The following is a 25,390-nucleotide window of genomic DNA, read 5'->3' as shown; positions in this document are numbered from 1 at the left end:
AGTGCAGGACGGACTTTATTAAATTGGACGGATCAATTATTTGAGAGTTTAAAGGAGTGCATCAGTGCATGGGACTTGAATTAATGCAGAGATGGTGGGGTTGGAATTGACTTTAACATATTCAGGGAAGTCAGATTCTCATGGTCCAAAAGCTGCATAGGGGAGTGTTTGTCAATGCCAAAGCCTAAACATTATGTTGATGGAATTGTGGAATGCTTATGGGGATTCTGGAAGAACAACATGATTATCAAAAATACACACAGTGCTCACAGAAAATGTTTACAAATTTTTGAGTACTGGTCCTGATGTTGAAAGCATGCTTTTAAGAAAAGCCATTAAATTTAAAGTTGAAAATGAATTAACTTTGTTAGGCATTGTGTGCTAGTACATACAGCTGTAGATTTATTGAATTGTCGTGATATTTTGTTTATTCTTTTTTGTAATGAATTTGTAAATCTGGATCAGTTTCTGTTGCCATCTTGGACTGTAATTTATTATTCCCTTGGTCTGTTGTTCCTCAATTTCCACTTGTAAAACACCACAGCCTGAATAATCTACATGCCCTCCCCTGGCATTCTCTCGAACAACACCCCGAAAATCAGAAAAAACATCGGAACAATTTGACAGAGAATGCAGGCGAATTCCCACAGACGTGTTGGTATCAGTCCGTCATGTTGATAAATCCCTGACTGGGAGTAATTGGATAAAAACTACAGAGACAAGAATCCTCCAGCGTGGACTATCTGGAGACATGTGGGTGACAGTGACTGTAAGGAACAGCTTATAGCGGGGAGCCGGTGAAGAGGGTGAATTTCACAGCCAAACGCTTGTCTTGCCCTTAGGAGAACGGTGACTGGGAACAGCTTATAGCGGGGAGCCGGTGAGGGTGAATTTCACAGCCAAACGCTTGCCTAACCCTTACGAGAAACTCACCATGTACATATTGATTAGTTTTTTTGGCTTCGGCAACACTGTTCCTAAACCCTCGAAGTGGAAAATTTGATCAGTTGCATTCTTCTATTTCTTATATTTTTTTTGGAATACCTAAACAAAAAAAAGGATTATAGAATAGTGCAAGAAGAAAGTTCCTAGAATAATGACTAAGCGTGTGAATTTGCTACAATGGACACAATTTGATAATAAGGTACTGGCAACTTGCATTTACCATTTTTATATAGATTAAAAAAAGATATAGGGATTTGAGAACAATTTCAAATATTTAATATGAACTTCAAATCTGGTTCTTTAGACAGTTTACTCATGAAGTGATGTCCTTTATGGCTTCCTGTCCTTTATTTGTTCTTTTAATGAACCTTAATCAGCATTTCCAGGAATCGCTGATCCATGACGCAATCTCTCAATCTCAAATCAAGCATCAATAAATGTTACTAATGAGCTCACTGAACTCTTAGATACAGACCAGTGTTTATTGTCCCACAAAGTCTCCTGATCAACATCAGTTCTAATTGGAATCGATGCTGGGGAATAGTACAAAAATACCTGTGGCCTAGTTACTGGACTTCCTGCTGCCATAATCAAGTGAGTGTTTGACCACAGGTGTGGGTTACTGACCGCTGAGTGGACGGAATGTGACCTTTCACATGGTCAAACATTTTTACCAACAGCTATTTGCTTCAATATGACATTTTGAACATCAACTCTAACTTCTCCAAATTTACACCATATTTTGCAGTCCTTGTTTGCATGGATTATGACAGAGAATCCATTAATTTCTCCATTGTGAGTAGCTCTGTTGTTTTACTGGCCACATTCTGTAAGTTGGATTTTACCAGATACAAGTGGGTTCCAGAAAAAAATGTAAACTGGAGGTGGGGTGAATTTTTAGCTATTTTTTGAACTATAATTTCAGTGTTATATTTCTGTTGAACATTTAGGTTAAATAACCTGAATGATTTCACAGTCTATGTATTACTTTAGAGTGATAGATTTGCACAATTTTTCCTTGAAAATGAAAAATATCCGTTGTTCTGAAAACAATCTGTTCATTGTTAGGTGAAACCATGGAGGTAGTTGATAGTGATATTCACCTCCAGAGTCACTCTGTTTACTTGTTTGCAAAAAATAAATTGATTGAAATGTTAGTAATGAAATAATTCCTGCGATAGCAAGTTGTCATACCATATGAGTATTTGTAATTTATAATGAAAATCATTCTTGGAGGCCACTCTAATCAGATATTTTTTTTCAGTGGACTAGTCCATTCATTGCCTAGGGGTGTTGATCAGCAGGTATAGTGATCATGGATAGGATGTTATAGTCCCAGTAGTTAGTGCCACCCCTGTGATTAGAATGGATCAGGCTCAATCCCGTACTGGTAGGGTGTCATTAAGGTAGAGCCCATCACACGCTGTGAGTACAGACCTTAAATTTCACAATTCTCATCATCACAGCAGCACAGTTATATCCAATCTCTCAAGAAAAGAACCCTAGAAGAAATTACAATACAAGAAAGCCAGCGGTATATTGTGAACATGACTCCAGTGCACTCTCAGTCACTCGTCTTTCCCACGTGTGGATCAGCCATCTCTGGGAATATATCTGTCTGTGGATTTTTAGTGGACGGAACTGGATTGTTTGATTCTCCAGAGGATTTTGTGACGGTGAGCTTTTCATTGGAGTGTTGGTTTTGTCAAACAGTTTTGATGGAGGAGTAGCTCGTATCACATTTTATGAATAATAATTTGTGAGATTTTTTTTTCTCTTTCAATCATGAAATTTTCATTTTTCTTTCGGTTATTTTCAGACTTCTTATAAATGAGTTATATTCATTGTATCTTTTTAGGAGGGGTGTGATGAGTTTTGAAGAGATGCAGACTTAAAAAAGAGCAAATTTGACTTAAAAAAATATGGTTGTGGTGGTTTGTTTGGTCGTTGATTAGCCAACTACTGAACAGCATGGATTGTTTTGTTGCTCTGTATGTTGTACTACTCAATTTGTATTGGATGTTTCATGTAGTGCATTGAGTTACTGTGGAATAAACTCAATGTTATACATGTATGTGAATCTAGAGTTAAAAACATGGAGCTGTGATGTATGTTTGAAGAAGATTTTTTTCATTGGGTTATCGTTGGTTTGTAATTTTTTTATGTGCTGAGCGAAACTCTGCAAAGAACTGGTCCCATGTAGAATAAATTGCATTACATTGTTACTGGTAACCTGTATTTGCAAAGCAAATATTTTATGTAGTCTTGAGAATTCCTGTGCTAAGAATCTCCAGGAAATTGGTCACTGGTTCAAACTTTTTTCTTGGTTTTAAAATCCTCTTTTTTTCCTCATCCCAAAACTTATACTTTAAATTTCAACTGAAGTGCCTCTACGTGCCTTAAAAGCTTTCGCAGAGATATCTCTGCAAAATGCTGTCAGAATGCGCGCTGGATTTGCTATAAATACACAGGCATCTCAAGGAATGCCAGCCATCTAACAAATCTAGAGTCCAGTTCCTCCATCGTAAATCCTCTTGACCTTAAAGTTATCAAGAACAAAAAAAGAAGGAATCACGCTGGAATAAAACTGTTGACCAGACCCAAAGTAGAGTGACTCTGTCGTTTTAATGGTCATTTCATTTAGCGGTAACGAGATGAAGGCATGTTGATGTAAAAGAAACTGTATCAAAGTTCCAAAAAGGGCTTATGTCTTGGATTCTCTTACCAAATTTCCGGCCTCCCCAAGACAGATCTGGCAGAGGAGTTCAGCCTCCGTTCGTACCTGGCAACCAAATTTGTTGACCATTACAAATGGATCGGTATGCGTTGGCTCGGCAATCGTTTCTGTTTACATTTACTTACCTGCGCTTCATTAAATTAGCAGACGGGCTATGAAATGGAGACTGGCGCCAGTCAAGCCATATTATTGCAGGTTATGACGGAGAAAAACGGTCTGAAGTAGGAAGTTGTAGCTCCTTAAATTTTACCAAGAAAAAAAATCCTCATTTTTCAGTCGGTTGAAAAATCTTTACACTCAGTTGAAGAATATTTACACTGTCCCAAAACTATAAAAAAAAATTCTAGCACTATATCTGATTTTTTAAGCATACAAAAGGGTAATTGTTCACTGCACATTAGACAGTAGTTTTCAATTTGGTTGTTAAACTGGTTGTAAAAAGGGCGATGTTCAAATTTATTGAAAACATTCAAATATTGATACAGAAGCCACTGTGTAAGTTCTATGTTCTAGAAATCATTTGAAGGATTGAATCCAGCATGTAAACGTAATGTAAATAATTGTGATTTAATTTGTTTCTCCTGAAACTGTCACCACTCCTGGCACAATTGACAAACACATGTAGATATTCATGGACTTGTTTGCTTTTCATTTCACTTCGACAGTCCACTGTTTTCAGGAAATTCACTGAGAGGCTGTTTGTGTTTGTCTCGAGGCCTCCGGACCGCGACCTGTTCTTATTTATAAGCCAGCCCGATTGCAAGTCATGCACAAAAGCGTCAAGCCGATTGCCACCTTCCTTCAACACCCAAGTCATTTCTCCCCTTGCCGCCTTGGCATCTCGTGCAGACTTAATCCTCGCTTTAAAACACTCACGGCGAATTAGCTCCTGCAGTAATCGTACCAGCACTGGGTCGTCAGTGCAGTCTGCTGACGAAAAAAGTAAAATGCAAAAACAAATGGTGCCATAAGTTTAAACAAATTTCATTTGAAATGTTGCTCGTGACAAAATAAGATTATCATATTTAAACCAATGTTATATTAATCCGGCAGTAACTTTGCTAAAACGATACTGATAATTCCTTGCAACAAAATGTGCATATCCTTGAGTGACTTAAATGTTATAAATTTGGCCCTAGTCTAGTCACACCATTAATATTTTTCTGTTTTGGGCCACCAGACCTTGTAAAATTCAGCTAACAAAGCGGTCACCTTTAAACCAAATTCCACTAATGACTTGGAGTAGCAGCGATCCAATCCCTAATCCCGTTGCATCCTCAGCAGCGGCAGGCATTATTATAAAAGCAATCACTGCTGCTCAGACCGAGCAACAATTAAGAAGTCTTGCCCAGAGAGAAGGCTAAATTGAATAATTGTTTTGACAGATGAAGCGATCGGAAGTTGAAGCTGACGGCCTGCACTTATCGCATTTCTGGTAAAACGCTAGATGTGTCTGTACAATTAAAACCAAACATAGGCCGCTTTCAACCAAATGTAACATGATGAATGTTTGGTCTCTGTATGTTTCTTTGGGTGTCACCTTACCGTGGGAATATTTCCTTTGTGATTGATGTAGCTCGCCTGTAGGATTCTGCGGCAAATGAAAAGAGTTCGGACTGCAGAACTAACAAGAAATAACAAAAATTGATGCAAGATTTTAATTAACTTGAGTTATGATTTTATTAACATGTGAAAACAAACATTACAGTGATGAAAGTAATGTCATGCTCCATTTAAAGGTAATATGCAACATTTGCAAAAATCAAAACTACATGAACCAAATTGTTGTGAAAAACCTTACTGGACTGTAAGTGAATAATAAATAATCTCAAGCATCCTGTGAAATCATAGCACCCGGTGTGCTGTCATTTTCAAGAAAAGTGGAATTTTTATCAATTTCCAACGATGGTCAGCCGACCATCGTTGGAAAAAAACTGACTTTTTTCAATACTGCCCCCAATTTACCAAATTTTGCTTGCAATCGGTGAATGGGTGCAGGCCAGCTAGACTGGTTCCCTGACCTGACAATTCGCTGATGTCTATAAATTGCTCCGTTTCGTCTGAAGCAGGGTCAGGGAACCAAACAAGAACAGCATTTTTTTCTTGGTTTTTAAAGCATCTATGAATGCACAACTTCAAACAAGTAAGTGTAACATTTGCTATAAAATACTTACCCCTAAATCCATCCTTTTCTGAAAATTATAGCAAAAGAAAATGTTGTATAATACCTTTAATAACACACCAGCAATGGGTAGAGATGCAGAATGTGCATGTAAAGCTGTGCAAATAACATTCATCTCATGAAAAACTGTAAATTTCTGTCTTCAATCATGTGGGGATTTTGAGCTTTGACGATGATGGATCACAGAGCTCAAGTGTTGAACTGCCGAAAGGGTTTAGAACTAAAATGAAACAATGATCTGTTGAATATTCCCAGTCAAGCCATCTAATAACTGGCGTAGTTTGCTTTTAAAGGCGTCATACATTGTTTACATTCATATCAAAGGAAGCCTGCGAGTGACAACTTCTAATCAGATTTTTAATGTTGAAGTCTAGATTTTATGACAGCTCAATGGCCTGTAGCAGCCTTCACCCTTTATTAAAAAGTACCACACCAGACCAGAGGTTTATATTTTACCTGAATGTGATATTATACCAAATACAGCATGGTTTGAGGCGAACTAAACCTGGTGAAATTTAATACTGGTCCAAAATTACATTTACTGGTTAGCGTGCTGGGGCATGTTTGGGAGTAAATGTTTACTTCTCTGATGTGCTGAAACTTTGACCAATGACAGAAGTGTGCTTGGTACATGAATATGCATGAGTATAATAATTTTGAAAAAACATTGTTTGCCCTTCACAATAACCAAATCAGGACTGTCCTATTGTTTTTCTAACTTGAAAATGAAAAATCAACAAAGTAAGCTTGTCTAACATTTTGAGCTTTGAGAAAGGTCGTGCTTAAAACCAAAATGTCAGGCCAGCTTATTTTGTTGATTTGTATATTTCCAGTCAATCCAGTCAGTAAGCAGTTTGCAGCAGTTTAATTCATTTTCATGCGGAAAGATTAAAACTTAACAAAACATCTGCAAACTGCTTACTGTCTGGATTGATCTGAAACAGACAAATGAAAAAGTACAGGGCTTTATGTTTTGACCCTAGCATGATCTGTTTCAATACATTTTTTTTTTACATTCGTATACCATTGTATAGAAAGCACCTCCTATGCAAAATGCATTTAAATCTTGCACACCGCGCTATTTTTCGCTCAGAAGAGATTCAAGAACAGTTTGTCACATCTTAAAAAATGTTAATCCACTAACCGCCTGCTTGCCGGCAGCATTCAATAAGATTATCCATCTCTGTCCATGTAATTATCTTCAAGCAACTTCATCATCAGAACCACCCCCCCCCCACCCCGGATTGTCAACAACATCATGTAGTGAGCACCTCAGCGAGATAGCCTTGATGTTGTTATTAATAATCTCCGTCACTTGCATGTAGGCTCTCCTCAGAATTAACCAAATTAAAGGGCAAGTACAGATTGATCGTAAAGTGTTCCTGAATCACTGCAATAGAATCTTACAGGGGAAAAAATTGTCTTGAATATTTTCAATTCAGTTTTCATAAGAACGATATCAGTTGGGCCACTTTTGTAGAAAAATACATGGTGTGTTTAAATACGAGGACAGACAGAGAGTACACAGTACGAAACATCAAACAATTCTCACCTCCGGTTCTTTTCAAAACCGCACTTCTTCACAGATGAGATATTTCATCGTGAACCCGCAAACCTATCATTTATTCATGTTCAAACATCATATACAGTTTATGTTTCAAAATATTTCCAATCTTTGAGATGTCTGTGGAAGGGCTAGGAGAACGGGAAACATTTCAGACAAATGTCTGGAGCGAAATTGTGAAGTGAAATGTGCCTCCCCTAGCTCCAAATTCAGCATTTCAATCTTGTTCTAATCCTACGCCAACATAAACTCGACACTAGATATCCATTTGGCATAGACTATGATGATTGCTTTTTCGTCCCATGACTCAAAAAATGTAATTGGCTGCTAGTATAAGATGTCATGCGATGTTCGGCCTGCCTCTCACCCCCCAACTTCCCAAAAGGTTCACTCAATTGAAAAATTATTTTTCGGATGTTTCCACAGCTGTTACGTCCATCACACAGCTCAACAGGTTGTCTGATTGTTTTCCTTGCAGGCGTTGCTTTTTTATTTTATTTTTTTTTACGGAAGAAAGGAATAAATAAATAAATGTTGGACAAAATGCAGTCTGTTTTGGTGCAGTGGTGATAATGCATCTCCGATTGCTAACGCTGTTTTTCAAGGCCAATATCCCAAATGAAAAAAATCTAGAAAGTCAGGAAAATACTTGCAAAATCTGTGGAAACAATTTGGTGTATGCCCAGCCCTTGGACTTGCCAATTTCTTGAAATTAACCTAAACCTTTTCCATCCTAAAGTCTATACTATGTTAGTGCGGTTACTGCCTGTGTGGTGTATCGGATATGATCTATTTAACAGACATTTACAGCAAGCAGCAGTTTTGTGATCTTGAGCTTGCATCCGCACAGCACTTCAATTCCAATAAGTCATTCATTTCCAAACACAGTTACTTGAAATCATGTAAACTTTGAAAAGCTTGATCAGGAGGCATATTCTCCATATACATTCCCTTCTCTTTCACCCCCCTCCCCCCCAACATATCATAGGTGAATTGATTTCAACTGATAAGATGTGTATCTTTATTTACGATAACTTGATATCATAATGTTTTGCCTCTTAAGAACACGTAAAGCTTGGAGTTTCCAGATATTTTGATGACTCCCCACATGAATGCCTGTTAGATTGATTTCTGTATTTTCACATGAAGAATTGACATCACTTGTAAACTCGGCTAAGTTTGTTTCAAAACATTTTTGTTAATGAATGTGGGGGGGGGGGGTTGCTCCTAAATTTGGTAGAGTTCAACATCTCAGATGCACTAGAGACCTCTTGTTTACCAATGCACTCCTCATTATTTTTGCCTGATCAGAGCGGAATCGTAGCAGCGTGAAGTGACGTTCACCCCTCCACGATTGGACTCCATGATGATCTCATGATCAATTTTTCGTGTCTTTGTCTCGTGCGTAATTTCCCAAGCAAATCCCCACAGGGAGGGGATGGAGGGGTCTGCAACTATATCCTCAGGTTATTCCGGCCATTCCAACAAACAGTCTTGTTTACCACCTTTTACTTCATTTTACTTTTGAGAGGGATATGATTTTTTGTCAACTCCCCTAAATTTTGAAAGACATCTGGTGAACTGTTATTGTGCATGCTGCAGGAATACAGTAAATCTGGCCATCTAAGGCAAGTCAAACTCTTGAACATTTGTATTTTGAGGAACATTTCTTTTTCCAATTCAACTACAATTATATATCTTGGTTTCGTAAAACTCCATGGTGCCAAACATATTTTTTCAGAGGTTGGTGACAATAAGCTACAATTTTATTAGAATTTGACTTCCCTGAATATTTTAAAGTTCATTCCAACCTTACTATCCCCATGACAATTCAAGCCCTGTGCACTGGTACACTCCTTTAAACTTTCAATTAATTGATCCGTCCAATTTAATAAAGTCTGGCCACTCCCAGAATGCCCCTTTAATCTATATCACCCTTGAAATGAAAAAAAAGTTCAGCTTGGAATCTAATTCAACTGCAATTTTATTTTTTGGTTTCATAATATTTTTCAGAGGTTAGTGAAGATGAGCAGCTATTTTATTTGTGACTGGCCGAAAGTGTTAGAAGTCCACAGACGTTGCCATGCATATTAAGAAGGTTTCATTGGGAATTACAGGCAGCTCCTTATATCAAACGTAAAGACGAAGAATGGGGTCAGTGGTAACGGTTATCTTCATTACTTAACGTTTTGCTTCAGGAAAATGGAGAGTTCATTGCAAGTATACGGGTGCAAATATTGATATTACATGTATTAAAATTAGGGTATTGGTTAATCTAGTATGGTTGTATGAGTGTGACAAAAGAGTTTCTATTAAAAAAGGCTTTTTGTGAAATTGGTGCCTTGTGCTCCTGTGAATTTGTATCTATTTATGTAGGAGGTTAACTTTTGTTGCCTGATCTCTTACACTACGAGTAGCAGCCCCGACCCCTGTGTCAGCCCCCTCTCCCTTCGTCTGCGCTAACTTCGGCAGAGACTGTCATACAAGAATTGGACTGCTCAGCCACAGCCCCGCTGCAACAAAGACGAAAACCCCCGGGCGCAGTCCATCGTCAGTATTGACGGATGGATGCCTACTACTACTACTCTCTTACACTACATCAGTACATGTACATGTAGATGTACCTGGTACATGTAGTTTAGGGATGGATTGAAAATATCAGAAACTATCGAGGGACACATGAATAAGCATTATCCATTGAAAATGTCCCGTCAAACAGGCATTGTTCAGGCACCTTTCACTTTTTCATTTCAATGCCCATATTTGCTTGCTAGCTCATGTCAAACTTTCCACATAAAAGGAAATGTTTTCTCCTATGATTTAATTTTAAAAATGATGAAGAGGTGAAGGTCTTTTCCTGACAATATAAAGACACTATTGAATGTCCTATTCAGTGTAGTTGAATAAAATCTCTACAGAAAAAAAGAAAGGAAATAAAATCGTTCTCCCCCCCCCCCCTTTTTCAATTGTCAAAACAGAGAGACATTTGTGATTTTAGTCTGAAAGACAGCAGCTTTGTCATTGGTAACTTCAGAACAAACTTCACTGTTCTGCCCTATGCAAGTTCATGACTCTGTCGGCATAAAACACAAAGAAAGGAAATAACAATCAGCACAAAATGAAAGTTACTGTGCAGTATCATTTTTAATCCAAATTCCATTGGAGTCTATCGAAGGCCACTTCTGCCCTAGTATATTAGACTGAATTTTATTCCTTTTTACTTCCCAATCAATGTTTGGCCTGAGGATCTCTTTAGGATTTACCTGGGTCAGGTGAAGGCTTCTAATGTTGCCAAGGCAACTAGAGGTCACTGGGTCACCAGAGGTCATTTCAATTGTAATTGTTGGCTATTTGTAAATAGAATAGCACTTTTCCACCAGAAAGCTGAGTTGTTTGGGGTTATAAACTTTTACTTCCTATTGTTCACTTCTTCTTTTGTACACTGATGTATTGTCAAAACCTTGGGGTTGTTTAAACGTCATTTATTATTTCTGTAATGAGGTTTCTGACAAATGGAAAGGTTGAAAATGTCTGTTTTTGAAATCACAAGAATGAAAAAAAAGGAGTGTTTTGAGGTGATATTTGAACATTTCCTGTGCTATGTCCCAGAGCATGGCATTAGAATGAAAATATACAAATCCTAAACACTTTGTTGGTATGATTCTGGATTTGTAATGTAAACACAGTGTTGGTGGTTGTCAGCAAAGGTGCTGCTGGTTAGCAGGCTGGGAGGCAGTTGAATGATGGGATCAGGTCAGAGGTCATTGTCATAATATTGTGAACTAGAGAGAGGCGGTAGGAAGGACGGTGAGCATGTGTGGGATTGGTGATAAATGAGGCAGTGTGTATCAAGTGTGACATTCTTACTGGCCCAAGACATTCATGTAGAATCGTAGAATCAAGTGGTTGAAGGAGATTGGATTGTCACACAGATAAGTGAAGAATTTGACTGGCATTGGATTTGAATCTTTGACCTCTGGAATACTACATTGATGCTCTACCAACTGAGCCTTTCAGCCTTTGAAGTTGGATTTCAAAACAGAACCCAGAAATGTAAAAAAAAAAAATCATTGACTGTGAGTGTGAAGATAACATGTTCCCTAGTGAGTAGGTTTTTTTTTAAGGCTGCTCAAATAAATTCAGTTGTTTCCTTCCCTCATAATTTATGACTAGGTTTGATTTGTTCACTCCTATTACATGAGCCAACAGGGAGCTCTTCCTGCTCACAAATCATAATTTTAGTTATGAGTATCCGCTTCTGTTTTGGCAGAAACATCAGTATCCATAAATCAGAAATGACATCAGAGAAACGTGGTTCACTGCTCTACCCCACTTAGAGTCCTTGGCCCTATCCCCTGGCTTACCATCAAATGGCATATCATGCATAATTCATGACCAGTGTCTGATTTTGTTTACTTCCACAACCTCTCACCACACTGGCCAAAGAGCCCATTGTCCCGCCTCCCATCTTACCTCATTAGCATATCATGCATAATTCATGACCAATCACCTGATTTTGTTCACTTCCAATGCTTCCAACAAGGCTCACCATAGGTCCTTGCTCTATGGGCTCACTGAGTACTCACACCATGAGCAGTAGTACCCATCCCACCCTCTGTCTTGCCTCATCAGCATAAATGCATAATTCATGATCCAGCATCTGATTTTGTTTACTTCCTCCCATCCCACCTACAATGCTCAATCTTCACTCTATGAACACCCCACCAAAGAGATTGAATAGGATGGATTCTGTGGTCACAATGAGTGGTCCGAGATGATGGATTGGGTCTAGATCTACTGCATTCTTTACTGCCCACAACGGGCCTTTTCTTTGAAGCATATTTTGACTCCATGATTATAGCCCCAGCAAATAAGGGTCAGCCTGTGGGGTTTTTATTTTCACCTTTACTGACTCATTTGGTGTGCTATGGCCCATGGAGCTTGTGAGTGACCGTGATGATGTTACCTTGACTAGGGTACCGGGTGGTATTATCAAGTTGATGTCTTCTGTACGCAAACGGCACTGGTCCTGGTAAGTAGTGTGATGAACTGAAATATGGTTGGGGATTATCTGTAAAGTTAGAACCTTGGTCGGTGTTCCTTGCTCTATGGTCTGTTGAATGCCCAGAAATTTTTGAACAGAAACTGAAAAGCTGAAGTTGGATTCACTGTCATTTTCATCATTTCATCTAGTAATTGGTGAGTTTTGTTTGTTAAATTCCTTGAGTTTTGAGCGAATTTGTCTCTGTACAGAATATTGAATTTCAGCTGTCATCAGTTGAGGAATGGATAGGTTTGTTAAGTGGCTAGATTAGGAACCATATGTTTGGGTTTTGTTGATGCGTTGTTGATCAGTTGGTGGCTGTCTGACTGTATTGTGAAACTTTGGTGGAAGATGTTGGTGTGAAGCAGCTTAGGGTTTACGGCTGCCAAACTTGATTAACTTTAGTTGAAATACCTGGTTCGTGCAGAAGTCAATTTCATACACCATTTGCTAAACACAACTTCTAAGCTACCCCTCTGCCAATAAGTAAGTTTTTAACAGACTTTATCTTTCTCATGAAATCGCTCTTTCAGTTTTTCTCTTTATATTTTACCATTCGTGATTCCATATGGGTCAGTAACAATCTGAAGTTCCTTGGGCATCCCAAAAGTTGCAAAACATCAAAAGGATAAGTGGGTCATGTACCAGTTTATCTGCAGTCGTGTCCTGTTTTAGAATGAAACAATTCCTTGAGGCGTAGATATACACGGTCATGAAAAAGTGCATATTCTACACCCCAGACCATGCATTGGCATACACACGTCTTATCAAACGGACACTTGTTTTTTTCCCTAAGTGCTCAGAAAGAGTACATACACCCTTCAATAATTTGTCCACTGTAAAACCCGAAGCTGTCTTGAGACATCTGAGAAGCAGTTTTCAATAAGAGAAAAAAACCTTTGAGGTTGTACCATCGCTTGAAGGCTTTTTTCGCAAAATGCTTTTGCAAAATGCGCAAACTGTAAAGGGTCCTTAGTAGGGCCACAGTTTGAGCTCCACCACTGACAATAAAGCTGCTGGCAATTAAGTCTTGGAGTATGTTTGCTCTCGGCAAGGAGGGAGGGATAACACTGGTGTTTACTCCTTTGGGTTTGGTTCAACTATCACCTGTTGATCCAGCTTTGTCAAGTATCCAATCTGCAAATATTGTGAAGTCTTACCAATAGGTCTAGAACAGGAACTGCTTGAGTACCTGATAGTTTACATGTTTTTTCTGCAAATTTACACTCTAAAGATAGTCATCCTACTCCAGGATTATGGAAAATTGTAACTCATAATATATTACCTTTTTCTAACTCATCAACCCATCTCCCAACTGTTTAACCCTAAATCAGTAAATTCTTGTCTTTCTTGGAACAATCCTACATCTTCCAAAATCTACCCCTTTGTACTTGAAGCTTAATTATGGTGGATTTTTGAAAAATCTAGGAGCCTTAGTTTGTAAAATTGATGTCAGTTTGGCACCATGAATCGACATTACAGGAGCTTGATCAAATTTGGCGGCCCATAGAAAAAACACTCCAAACCTTGCGTGCTTCCACCTTGCATAACCCCAGGCATAGAGCCCATTAGCCTGTCACATACCCCAGTAGGAAACCCTGTGTCACGCACTGTCATTCCATGGCTCCACATCTTTCTTTCTTCCTTCTAAGGTTTTCAATGAGAAAAGCTGTCGTGTTCCCATTGTACCCCTACAGTAGACCTCCATTTAGATGAAGATAGAAAGCAAGTCAATGGCCCAAGATTCTCTAGATTCCAGCGTGCCTTTTCTTTAAGTTGGCCCCAAAAAGGGCAAGACACAATAATAGATGGGGCACAGTTATAGTACTTGTCCAAATATCCCACTGTGTACTAGTGCTTTTTTAAGCTACATCAAGGTAAGACAGCCTGTAAAACTTTCTTTTACTTTACTTTTTTATGGTTTTACCGTAGAACTTTTACTGCCCAGTGTGACATGTTTGCAATAGACCAAATAGGTACCCATATTTATCAGCCGAAGTGGCAAACCTTATTTGTCAAGTTATCAGTTGTACCTAACATCAATTGTTCCTCAGAAAAAAACACAGAAATCTCTAACAAGTAACTTCATTTCTTTCACCTGCAGAAGCAGATAAGGTAATTGATCAGATAACTTTGATTCTCAATCAGAGCAATTCTGTTGAAATTCCAGGATACCCTTCATGTATGTACAAAACTTGTTGTGTTTTTTAAAACCCTGCCACAATTCTAGATAAAATTCAATGCTTTCAGAGCGTACGTGCCTAACAGAGTTTTTCAGTTATAGGTCACTTGCAGTTTATTGCACTTCCAGAGAAAAATTTTACTGTTTATATTTTTCAGAAAGATTGCCCCCCTTTTTGCCTAAGTTCAATCAATTGTCAGACTGACACGCTATAAGCAATAACTTCAAAAATTGTTTGTGATTTTCTCTGAGTTGTTATTTTGGTAATGTTGGCCTATAATGACCTCAAATCCAAATGCATTGAATTGGACTTATCCATTCAGATTTGGATTGTGAATATAATTCATTTTATCAAGAATATTTATCAGGTTAATAAAGTTTATCCATGAAGGTTGAGAACAGCATTTGAACTTTTGACTTTTGTTCACATAAGTTTTATGACATGGAAAGAATATCAAAAGTTTGAGCTAACGTATTGTGCTATATTTGATTAAAAAATAATTGAAATTCCCTTACTTATAGGTTTTGAGCTTTACATTTATGATGAAAGTTCTGAGAGTACAATAGGAAAATCAACACCCAACTTTTTTTGTCATCACTATTCTTGGTAGTTTGACAATGACTTGCTGTGTGCTCTATTCAGCGTCTGCAACATTTGTTACACAAGATTAGCCAGTTTGAATTCTCCAAGCCCGTCCCTGCAGCAACATGAATTTGTCAATTTTGTGTGAAATCCACCTCAAGTTCCCCCATGAAATCCACAACATAGTGATAGCCAACACATCGTACAAACACTGATAGTAAGAAAATATCGCTCTCTTGACCTGACAAAGGGAGAAATCTGTGATACTCAAACATAAAATTGAACAAAGTACCCTTATGAGGCACAAATGAAAGCTCTTAAACGGTCCCCTTCATTTTCTCAATACATTATCTCACCCAAGTTACTGTAACAGCATTCCCCGCGGACTTTCCTTTTTGAAAAGAAAGAAAATACAAACTTGGACAAACGGTTGAGACAGCATGTGCCCAGACAATCGTGGGGAGTGCGTTCAAATGTCCGGACAATGGAGACCTGTGAAGTCTTTCATGGTCTGGGTGTCAAAATGGGGGAGTGTACTTGAGAGTTGCGTTAGGCAGGGTTCTCAGCGTTTCATAAGCTAAAGTCAAGTGCATGGTAGTGGCCAGCACTTCCTAGAGTGGCTATTCTGAGGAGTAGCTTTAGTTTTCTTGCCGTACCTAGCCGGTGGTCGAGTGGTCTTAGCCCAGCTGAAGTGCGGTAGCGAACTAGAGTGTCAACTAGGACTTTCTCTGCCAGTAATCTGTTGTCTACTCCAACTTCCACTCTAAATTTGTTGAGGTTTAAGAAAGATTTTGTGCTTGCCGGTTTTGCGGAGAGTTTGAAGTTGCCGACTGTCACAGCTACTAACTTCCTGTGATCTGCACCTTCAAGTGTTGGCCCAACTTGTTGGGATGCTCTTTAGAGCCAAGACGTTGCAGTATTCTTCTGAAAATTGCTGACTTTTCTACAGGTGTTCCACTTACAATTGAGTTAATCTTGAGCTCCATGTACTAGAGTGTGCATTGTGGACACAGGATAAGCTGTACAACTGAAGTCAACTTGTGCATCACTGCTCTTGTTCAAGACAAAAAATCACTGCTCTTGTCCAAGACAAAAATGCCAAAGACTAGTGTTTTGTCGAGGAGACTTGAACAGAAGACAGCAAACCACACTCTTCATGTTGAATAAACATTGGAAAGTTATGATATGCTTGTTTATCTTGAGCTTCTATTCATGCACATCATTGTAGGTGGATAGTTGTCTTGCAATTCCACAAGATCAGAAGCGTGCTCGTATAGTAGCAGGTTTGGAGCAACATTCTTCTTCTTGGAGAAAAAAACTGTGGAAAGTTTCTGTTTGCCTTAATTTGTCTGTGTTTCAACTGGAGATAACTGGAGCTCGTGTCTAACTTGTGTTGCAAGGATTTATCAGAGTGGAATTTTACTCAAAGTAATATTATTAACAAAAATGACGCTGTACGTGAAGACTCAAGCGCGCTCTTCCCGGCGCATCCGAGGGACAGCACTCCCTGGCAGAGGAGAAGGCATCAAATGGAAAAATTATGGATTCATGTACATGAAAGGGTAGGATGCTTTTCAGATTTAGTCTTTTGTTTTTTACATGGATAGAATCTTGGTTTTTTTTCATGAGAATATTTTTTGACTGCCTGACTTTTAAAGCTATAGTATAACAAACTGTGAACTGTGGTAAGTCATTGCACCCTGTATCTTCTGTGAATGTTCCAAAAAGCTTTGAAATCCAGTTTCAGAACAGATTTGATGTCGAGGATTGTCTCCTACCCTTGGGGTAATTCTTGGGATTTGTCTGTTGTCACGTTTCATTTGTTGTGAGGACACACTTTTGACAAGTATTTCAGTTATACAATGCCGAAGCATCCATGCCGAAGGCTTGAAAAAAAAGCTTTTGAAATCTCAAGCAACTTTTCTCCTCAGGAACTATCAATTTGTTCCGTCTAATGATTACTAATAGAGGGATTAGTGATTGCCGGCTATGTTCTCATTCAAAGAGAAATCTTTTAAATCTCATCTAATCCCCCTAAGCCCTAAGGAAAAGAGGAAATGAAATGAAAGAAGAACACAGGGTTTTAGCATTCCATTGATAGAAGTATATTGTAATGGGTTTTTATGCTGCCTTTGCTTGCAGGGTGACTTTTCTTGAAGTGGTTCAGTTTTGGTCAATATCAGTTATTTTGATTTAGTTTGAATTCAAATGCTGCTTTCTGTCACATAACAGTTTACTTTAATGCTATTGGAGCTGAAAGCATGACATCTTAACATTAAAGTAATAAAAATGATAGGTATGTTTTGTAAACATTTTTTTTTTAACTACAGAATCGTCAGCGAATGGCAAAACAGGAAACAATTAAACAATTGTATCCTTTTTGCAAAATGCAATCATATAAATCAATCACGTATGGTTGCCAAAAACGATTGCAAATTTTCAATTTGTTTTGAGGGATTTATGTTGTATACACAATCTGGTTGATCAAGATGAAAACTTTCGACCAAGGATGTTATCCATGGTACAGTAACTGTTTCACCTTCAAATCAAATCGTAAATTTCACAAAAACGTTTGTTCAACCCCTCCCATCAAATACTGTGTTCCTATTGTCAGCATCACTGCAACAAGCAAGGTCACGTACCATTTGCCCTCCCAGGGGGGATATTGTTTATCCCCCTTGTGGTCAATTCGTCCTACAAGGTGGTAAATCAAGCAGAAATCCCAATACAGGAAAATTGAACAATAAATCAAACAATTTAGGAAAAAGTAACAAGTGGTTTTCTTTACTTTTGGACATCTTTGTAAAAAGCTGACGAGAAATAACAGTGGTGGAATATTTTTGAAAGGGCACCTACAAGACCAAAACAACACTTTTAGATTTTGTTGTAAGTGTGAGATGGAAAGATTTTTATAGTACAAACTTCTTTCTAAAGTTTTTTATTATTTTTGCAGAATGCATCATCAGTCAATTGCCCACATAGCAGTTCTTAGCCAGCATCGCACACACTGATTTTTACACAGAATGTTTAGTGTCAGAAGAATTAAAGTTATTGATTTAAAAGGAATGTTTAATAAGCTTACACAACTTGAAACAATACAGTCATACAGTGCTTAGTAAACACAAAAATTGGTATTACAATTAGAGGTATATTAAATCACATTTCCGAAGATTTCAAAAGTGAAATCTTACACTCACACAAAATTAAACTTATTCCCCAGTTGTGGCATAAAGATAGACAACCAATGAAATGACACAACCGTTGAAACTTCCGTCACTTTGGTAAACACTGCATACAGTTTGATTTCCCTTCAGCGATTGTTGTTTACTGAAGTGAGTGTCTTTTCACGGGGCACAGCCCAAATTTCTTGTTTTGAAAACAAATTGAATGATGGAATTTAGAGGTATTGTTGGGTCCCTTTCTTCCATTCTGTGCTGACCATCCCAATGTGCCTGAGGTAGTGGAAGGCAGCATCACAAGTCCCTCATTTGTCTGCTTGACTTTTTCGCTGATTGAGGGAGTTGTTTTGCATTTGCCCGGCTTCTAATGATTGTCACAAGGAATGCTTTGTGACACATGCCTTGGTAATGTACATGTATCATTAGGTACGTAGGCAAGAAATGAAACTCAAATTGACTGAAAAAACAACAAGCATTTAGTAGAGCACTGGCAGTGTGAAGGACATGTTTCTAGCATAAAGGCCCGTTCACATTGAGCAAAGTTTTGTGGTTTGGACCGTGTCCAACCTAGTTATTTTTCCCAACTCTTCCCACTTTCACTATTACAGTCTATTCTGACATGTGTACAGAGCAGTTTCTGCTGTGAAACCAACCCAGGTTGAGAAGACATAATGCATTACATTGTACTTTGATCCCTCATGATAAATGAATTTGATTTCATGACACTTTTAGTACAGTAAATTTGCTTGGAGTTGAAATGTCTCCAAGTTTGTGATTTTGCAGCCCGATATTTGCAGCGACGTCATAAGATTTGTGTTTTCTGTCTACTCCACAAATTTGATTATTAAATTCAATCACAATGAAAGTATGTACTGTCTACTCATGCACATAACAGAGGAATAAAGACGCCATAGAGGACACTCTATCAAAGGGCTCTGTTACGCTGTGTGTGAACTAGCCTAACCTCAGAAATTGCATCCTGGTATTTTGTGTTCACTACTTTTCAAGATTTTTGTTTTGTCTTATCTTTGCAGTATTGACGACAGCAGCTCTATAAGCAGTGGGATAAGTGACACCATCGCTGAGATCAGCACCGATGAGAACATCACTGGCTCTTCCATCAGCTGTTCCTCCTCCCAGGCATCCTGCAACCTCCTCACCAGGGACGGCATCAAGCGAGGGCGTGCTTCATCCGACGACAGCCGTTCACCGGGAAGTTCGGCACGGAACTCTTGCGAATCCGGCAAAAACCTAGAGATCTTTGGCGACGGAGGGATACCCATTGACTGTGGAAAATCCTCGCCCCAGAGGCGGGCATTGGAAGAAGCGCGCCGGAAAAATGGCGAGAATTCGCCTCGCAGAAACGCTCTGAATAAGAGTATACTGAAGGAGGCTACATCTGGTGGACAGTCACCGAAACGTAACAGTAACGGAAGGAACGGCAAAGGGAGTAAGAACGATCAAGGTAAGGGCAAGAAGTCTAAAGGAGACTCATGTAAGTCGGAAAGCCAGAAAGGACAGAGTAAGATGAGTGGATATCCTGAGAGGGGGACGCTTGCATCGCCAACGGGACGGAGTGGCATCCCACCACCGCCTCCAAGTTGGCAACGTAGCCTGGATCGTATTCAAGTCCGACAGTCACAGGCTGCTAGGCGTGCTGATCCAAGCCTCTCTCCAAGCCTGCCGAGGTCTAGAACTGGTGGGGTCAAGTATGAGAATGGGTCAGGGACGCTGGATCGCAGAAGCGGTGCCCGAAACAGCCAGAGGAATAAAGATGAACAGGAGATCCCTTGCGCTCAAGATTCCAGAAAGATGGCAGCTGGTCGAGCTCCAGGCATGCCTGGGTTTGGGTTCCGACCGGCAGGAGCACCAGCAACGTCAAGCTCTGCAACCACTCCTGGCAGTAAGACTGCCGTCACACCTTCCAAGACTGGCAACTTTGGATTCCCAGGGAGCAGCAGTAGGTCTGGCCGGGTAGGTGGCTCCCTCAGCGGCTCAGAATCAGCTCCTGAGAGAGGCAGCATCAGAATGAAATCTGGCCAGAGAGCAGGGCAGAAACCAGGCCAGAAGACAAGCCCGACGTCTCCTCCAGGTACCAATGCCAAGGCTGACGTGAATGCAAACACAGAAGCCAAGAAGAATCAAAGAAACCAGGAGAGGATGGCAACAGGACTGCTGTCTCCAACTGGATCAGAATCTGGCAAAGTCAAGATGGGAGGCAGCAAGACTGCCCTTTCTTCCAGCCCTTCGCTCAAGCAGCTCTTTGGCCGCAAACCAGAAGGTGCCAAGACACCAGGAAGCGCCTCCCAAGATACCATCATCTCAAACCCCCACGCCACTCTGGCCAAGCATGGAACATCACCTCCCCGCCACCCACCCACAACCACCCACAACCAATTTGCAGCTCCAGTCGGCGCTCCCCGCCGATCCTCAACAAACATGTCCGCAGACCTCTCCCTGACCAAGACCCCTTACTCTGATGCCTTACGCTACAGCGGCTACCTAAGCGATAGCTATTCAGGAGCCCGTGACAGTGGGCTTGGGTCTCTCCACGCCGGTATGATGGGTCCTTACGCCCGAGCCAACATGCACCCCAGCTCTCTCTCAACCTTAAACAGGTCCGAGAGCGGCAGCATGGAGTCCCTCGACTCCAACAACTCCAGCTCTCTATCCATGACGAGCCGCGCTACAAGTGAACGCTACGGTTTGACCTCGCCATCCTCCAATGGTCCATCACCGCATCACAGAGCACAGCCTGACAAGATGTTGAGTATCTCCCTCTCAGGAAAGGACGCAGAGGAAACGGCTTGGCTGCGAGCTAACGGTTACCCTACCACAACTGATGGGGCTCCTCCGCTATCACCAGCAAGCTCCACTGCCTCTCAGCCTGTCGGCCAATTCTTTGCCATCCCTGGCATGAACCAAAGGTAAGAACTCTACTTAAAAATCATTGATTACTTTCTATTTTGATAAAGTTTTGATTTTTTTTACAAGAAATGAATCTTCACTGCCATTTATCCCTAAGTGTGATGATTATGATAGCATCCATCATTTCCAAACCCAGTTTTGGGGAATGGACTTCGATAGTGTCCCCTGTGGTTAGTTTCATTGAGATGCTGGAACGGACAATCCTACTAAGTACTTTTTTGGTACTAAGGTAAAAATCAGCTGACTACCAGTCACAAGCCGTATAGTTTGCATGACATTTTCACTGGTAACCTGTTTTTGCTCATCAAATATTTTGGGTTCATTTTTAAAAATCTATTTAAACAAATCTTGTTTGTGGTTGTGAATTCTCAGACAAAGCAGCTGTAGTTGTTCATGCGACACTCGCCTGTTTGTCCTCAGCAGTCTGTTGTTTCAACGCATTTCCACAATGCGTTGTCTTATGCGTCTTGACTATCACGGCCGGTATCGGTCTCAGTGAGTGTGGCATCTTGCATGACACTCGCAAAGTCCTGCATAATGAGAAACTTGGTCAAAATGCTCAGAAGTGCATCCGGATACGAGACACCAGAGGAACGGAAAGGGATTTTGCATCTTGACAAATTTGGCATGATATGTAGCTGTGTGCATTCTCCATGTTATGATAATCAACGAGCATGTTTAATAAGCAGATGTACCGTAATTTTCGGAATATAAGCCGCAGCTTATACGTTGAATTTGCCCATGAAAATGTTTACTGCGGCTTATACACAGGGCGGCTTATACGCCGAGCCTTGAAGAATAAAAATGAGATTCAAATGTGTATTTAATGTACTGGTACAGGAAAACATCTGTTGCTGAAATGAATTATCAATTAAGAAAGTCATTAACAAACCGAAAGCACATCCCTCGAAAATATACCGAGCGGTAAAAAGTACGGCAGGTCGGCTAACCATGCGTGAATGAAAGCTGTCTTCGACAACTGGCCGGCTGTATGTGATACTGCTGCATGCCATGCTGCATGCATTCCCAATGGACCACACCATTTGTGGTTATAAAGGGGTGTACTTTCTTGGGAACAATAACTACCAATATTTTAGCTGTTAAAAGAAAAAGAAAAAAAGACAACTAATACTTCCTAATACAACTAATAATATTTCCATATTTGTTCGTAAGAGTATCTACTGTAAATGATTTGATATAACTTTTGTGGCCCTTTTTATAGCTTTCGTAGTGTAAATTGAACTGGTTCAGAGCATTTTGACTAGAATTTGGAGGCCTTACAAAATTGAAACCGCTGCTGTCGGTGCGGCTTATACGCCGGTGCGGCTTATATTCTGAAAAATACGGTAATATGAAGAAAACCTGAGCTTCGAGAATTCCTACAAAAAAACCTACAAGAAACTGGTATAGTGTCGTAGATAAAAAAAAAATTAAAATTGGTATGACGCTAATTGATTGGTGAAATTCTGATTGCATTTGCATCTTGATTGCATACTCAAGCTGATTCCTTCTGACAACATTAAATGCACGTATTTTGTTCCTGCACTGTTAAAAAAAGGCATATAGGTATGGGAAACCTGCATCGGAAACAGGCATTATTGTCTACGACTTTTCCTTTGCAAGAAACAAAGCCGGAGCCACCTATTGTGGACAGGGCCTAAGGGGTTGTGTGGGTGGAGACAGGTTAAGAGATCCCTCACATAACATTTTGTTAGGGACACAGTATACAAATGTAACTTCAAATTTTCCTGTGAAAAGTTACCTGTCCCTATTATGATTCACATTATATTTTACCATTCCTCAACCAACAGCAGCAACTGTGACTAACATTTTGTATCATTATTTCTCTCGACACCAGCAATTCAGCCATGGTGCGCTCCAACAGCATGTCAGCCAGCAGCTACACACAGGGCGCCTACAGCAACCCTCGCCTGCGCAATAACAGCGTCTCGCTGGATGAACGCCAGAGGATGGCGCTCAGCATGGGCACGTTCTGTCGGGATCAGGATAGCGAGTTGCATGGATCAGCATTGTCACTGGCATCCCAGGGTTCATCGCTGTATGCTGCAATTCATGTAAGTTGCTGGGGGAGGGGGGGGGGGTGGTTCCATTTTTCTTTCCACTGGTTGGAGTAAAAAAGGTTATTCGGAACAAGATATACATTTTTATCTTTAGTTGTGACCCCAGAACAGAGTTCATTACTGTACGCTGCAATTCATGTAAGTTGGTGGTTTGGGGGGGGGGGGGGGGGGGTGGTTCAATTTTTTCCCCGCTGGTTGGAGTAAAAGAAGTGACTCGAAACAAAGCAAACAATTTTATCTGAGTTTTTGACCCTAAACAGCAAAACAAAATGATGGCTGATTTAAGTGGTAAATCAGATCTGAATGTCAAGCCAGCAAGCCAACCCTTGCAAGCTCAGTGTTTGAATAGTTGAGATGTCTACAGAAGCATGTAACAGAAGGGCGAGGTTCACATCCCACTTGAGCATCACAGAGAATACAGTGGTCATATTGTCCATATTGAAGGTAATATTGTATCATTATTTCCTTCTCTTATCAGCCGGATGAGAAGGCCGGTGAGATCCGTCGCTTGAAGCGAGAGCTGGACCGGGAACAAGAAAGAGTGGGCAACCTCTCCAATCAACTCAACACAAATGTAAGTCCACTTGCTTTTATTCTTGTCTTTTGTGAGTACTATGCTGGGGCTAACTATGGCAGGTTTTAAAAAGATAATGAAATCCTCAGCAAGTTTTTGGTAATCCAGAAATGATGTGTGATAGCTTATCAAGTGGCAAACTGAGATAGGAATCGCTAAGAGAAAATATTTTCTAAAAGCATAAGAATTGTGATGTGTTGGCAAAAATGAAGAGTGTTTGGATGAGTGTTTGGGAGAGAGGTGGTGAAATCAGAAAGTTGGATGATCGTCTTCAAGAAGTGCTGCAGGGAAAGCAGTCCTTCGAAGATCAACAAGGCGGAAGATGAGCTGCCCCCTCATTCTTGGAAAGAGGAGACTTGCCTCACCATCTCCTAGCAGGTAATCTGGTCACACTGCAGGTTGGGTGTATGGCGCCCTCTAGTGTGTAGAATATGCCTGTTTCTCAATATTTCTCAAAATACCTGTTTGCTGCCCTCTGCCTGCTTTCCTCAATTGATAACTTTTGTCTTTGCCAAGGACTTTGCTGCCCTCTGTTGACAATTGTGTCGATGTACGTATAAAGTTTGATAATCTGCAATAACTGTATTTTTTTAGGACCTTTAAGACTATTGATTTTCAAAAATATTCCCATCGTCTCTCTGGAAATATGATACAATTGAATCTCACAATTTCTCATTGCTTTGTGTCTTTTGTTCGTAATATAATCTGTAAATATGGATTTAAACATGCTTTCTCATATTTATAAAGATTTGAGAGTACCATTTGAAATTGCTGCTCATTACAGTCGTCCCATACAGTGATTTCCTAGCCTCAAAGGCTTGTTTGTGTTAAAAAAGAAAAGAAACGTGGCTGGCCAACTTGCAATGCCTTTCCCTTCTTCATGGCAAAATAGAACCAATGCCTCCCTGGACCTACACCGATTCCATTAGGCCATTAGTATTCCGGTCCGTAATCTCATTGAATGATTATACAATATTTATCAGTCAGCAGAAGATATTGATTCAAGCAACTCAGGGCCCACATGAGCAATTACATCAAACGCTGAGCTGTGATCACATTGGGAAGTGTTGGTAGATTCACGCTGTAATGACTGCAGGTGGCTGGTATAATTAATACTCAAGGCTTCATTAAGGACGGTGGAGGCAAACCGGTAGATCAGGGAATGCCGGGAATAGATGGGGGAGATGGAAGCATTATTAGGCCGTAAACTGACAAAGGAGCTTGGACTTTCAGCTGTGGCCCACCTGTCTGTGCTTGCAGGCTCCTGTCGAGCAATCTTCATCAGTCTTTCGATCAGACAAAGAAGACATGTTTGCCTCTTAAAATAGAAGCAGTGCCAGCTAGTTATTAAGATTTTTTACCTCTTGTCATTTTCCTTCATTTTTTTTTTG

At 40.0% G+C, this 25,390-nt stretch overlaps 1 protein-coding gene across 2 annotated transcripts in view; it reads left to right on the top strand.

Moving 5' to 3' along the window:
- Positions 1-24,083, top strand: part of LOC119722874 (neuron navigator 3-like) — a 70,988-nt gene extending 46,905 nt beyond the window's left edge. For both annotated transcript variants that reach the window (XM_038193271.1, XM_038193272.1), the window contains 3 exons: positions 19,451-21,343; positions 23,203-23,419; positions 23,904-24,083. In XM_038193271.1, the coding sequence (XP_038049199.1) occupies positions 19,451-21,343; positions 23,203-23,419; positions 23,904-24,068 (2,275 nt within the window). In that variant the 3' untranslated portion in view covers positions 24,069-24,083. The remainder of the gene's footprint in view (positions 1-19,450; positions 21,344-23,202; positions 23,420-23,903) is intronic.
- Positions 24,084-25,390: the final 1,307 nt, after the last annotated feature.

This window comes from Patiria miniata, unplaced genomic scaffold (genome assembly GCF_015706575.1).
Source record: "Patiria miniata isolate m_02_andy unplaced genomic scaffold, ASM1570657v1 HiC_scaffold_16, whole genome shotgun sequence".
NCBI classification, from domain to species: domain Eukaryota; kingdom Metazoa; phylum Echinodermata; class Asteroidea; order Valvatida; family Asterinidae; genus Patiria; species Patiria miniata.
The sequence above is the reverse complement of the archived record's forward strand: the minus strand, read 5'-3'. Positions and strand labels throughout refer to the sequence as shown.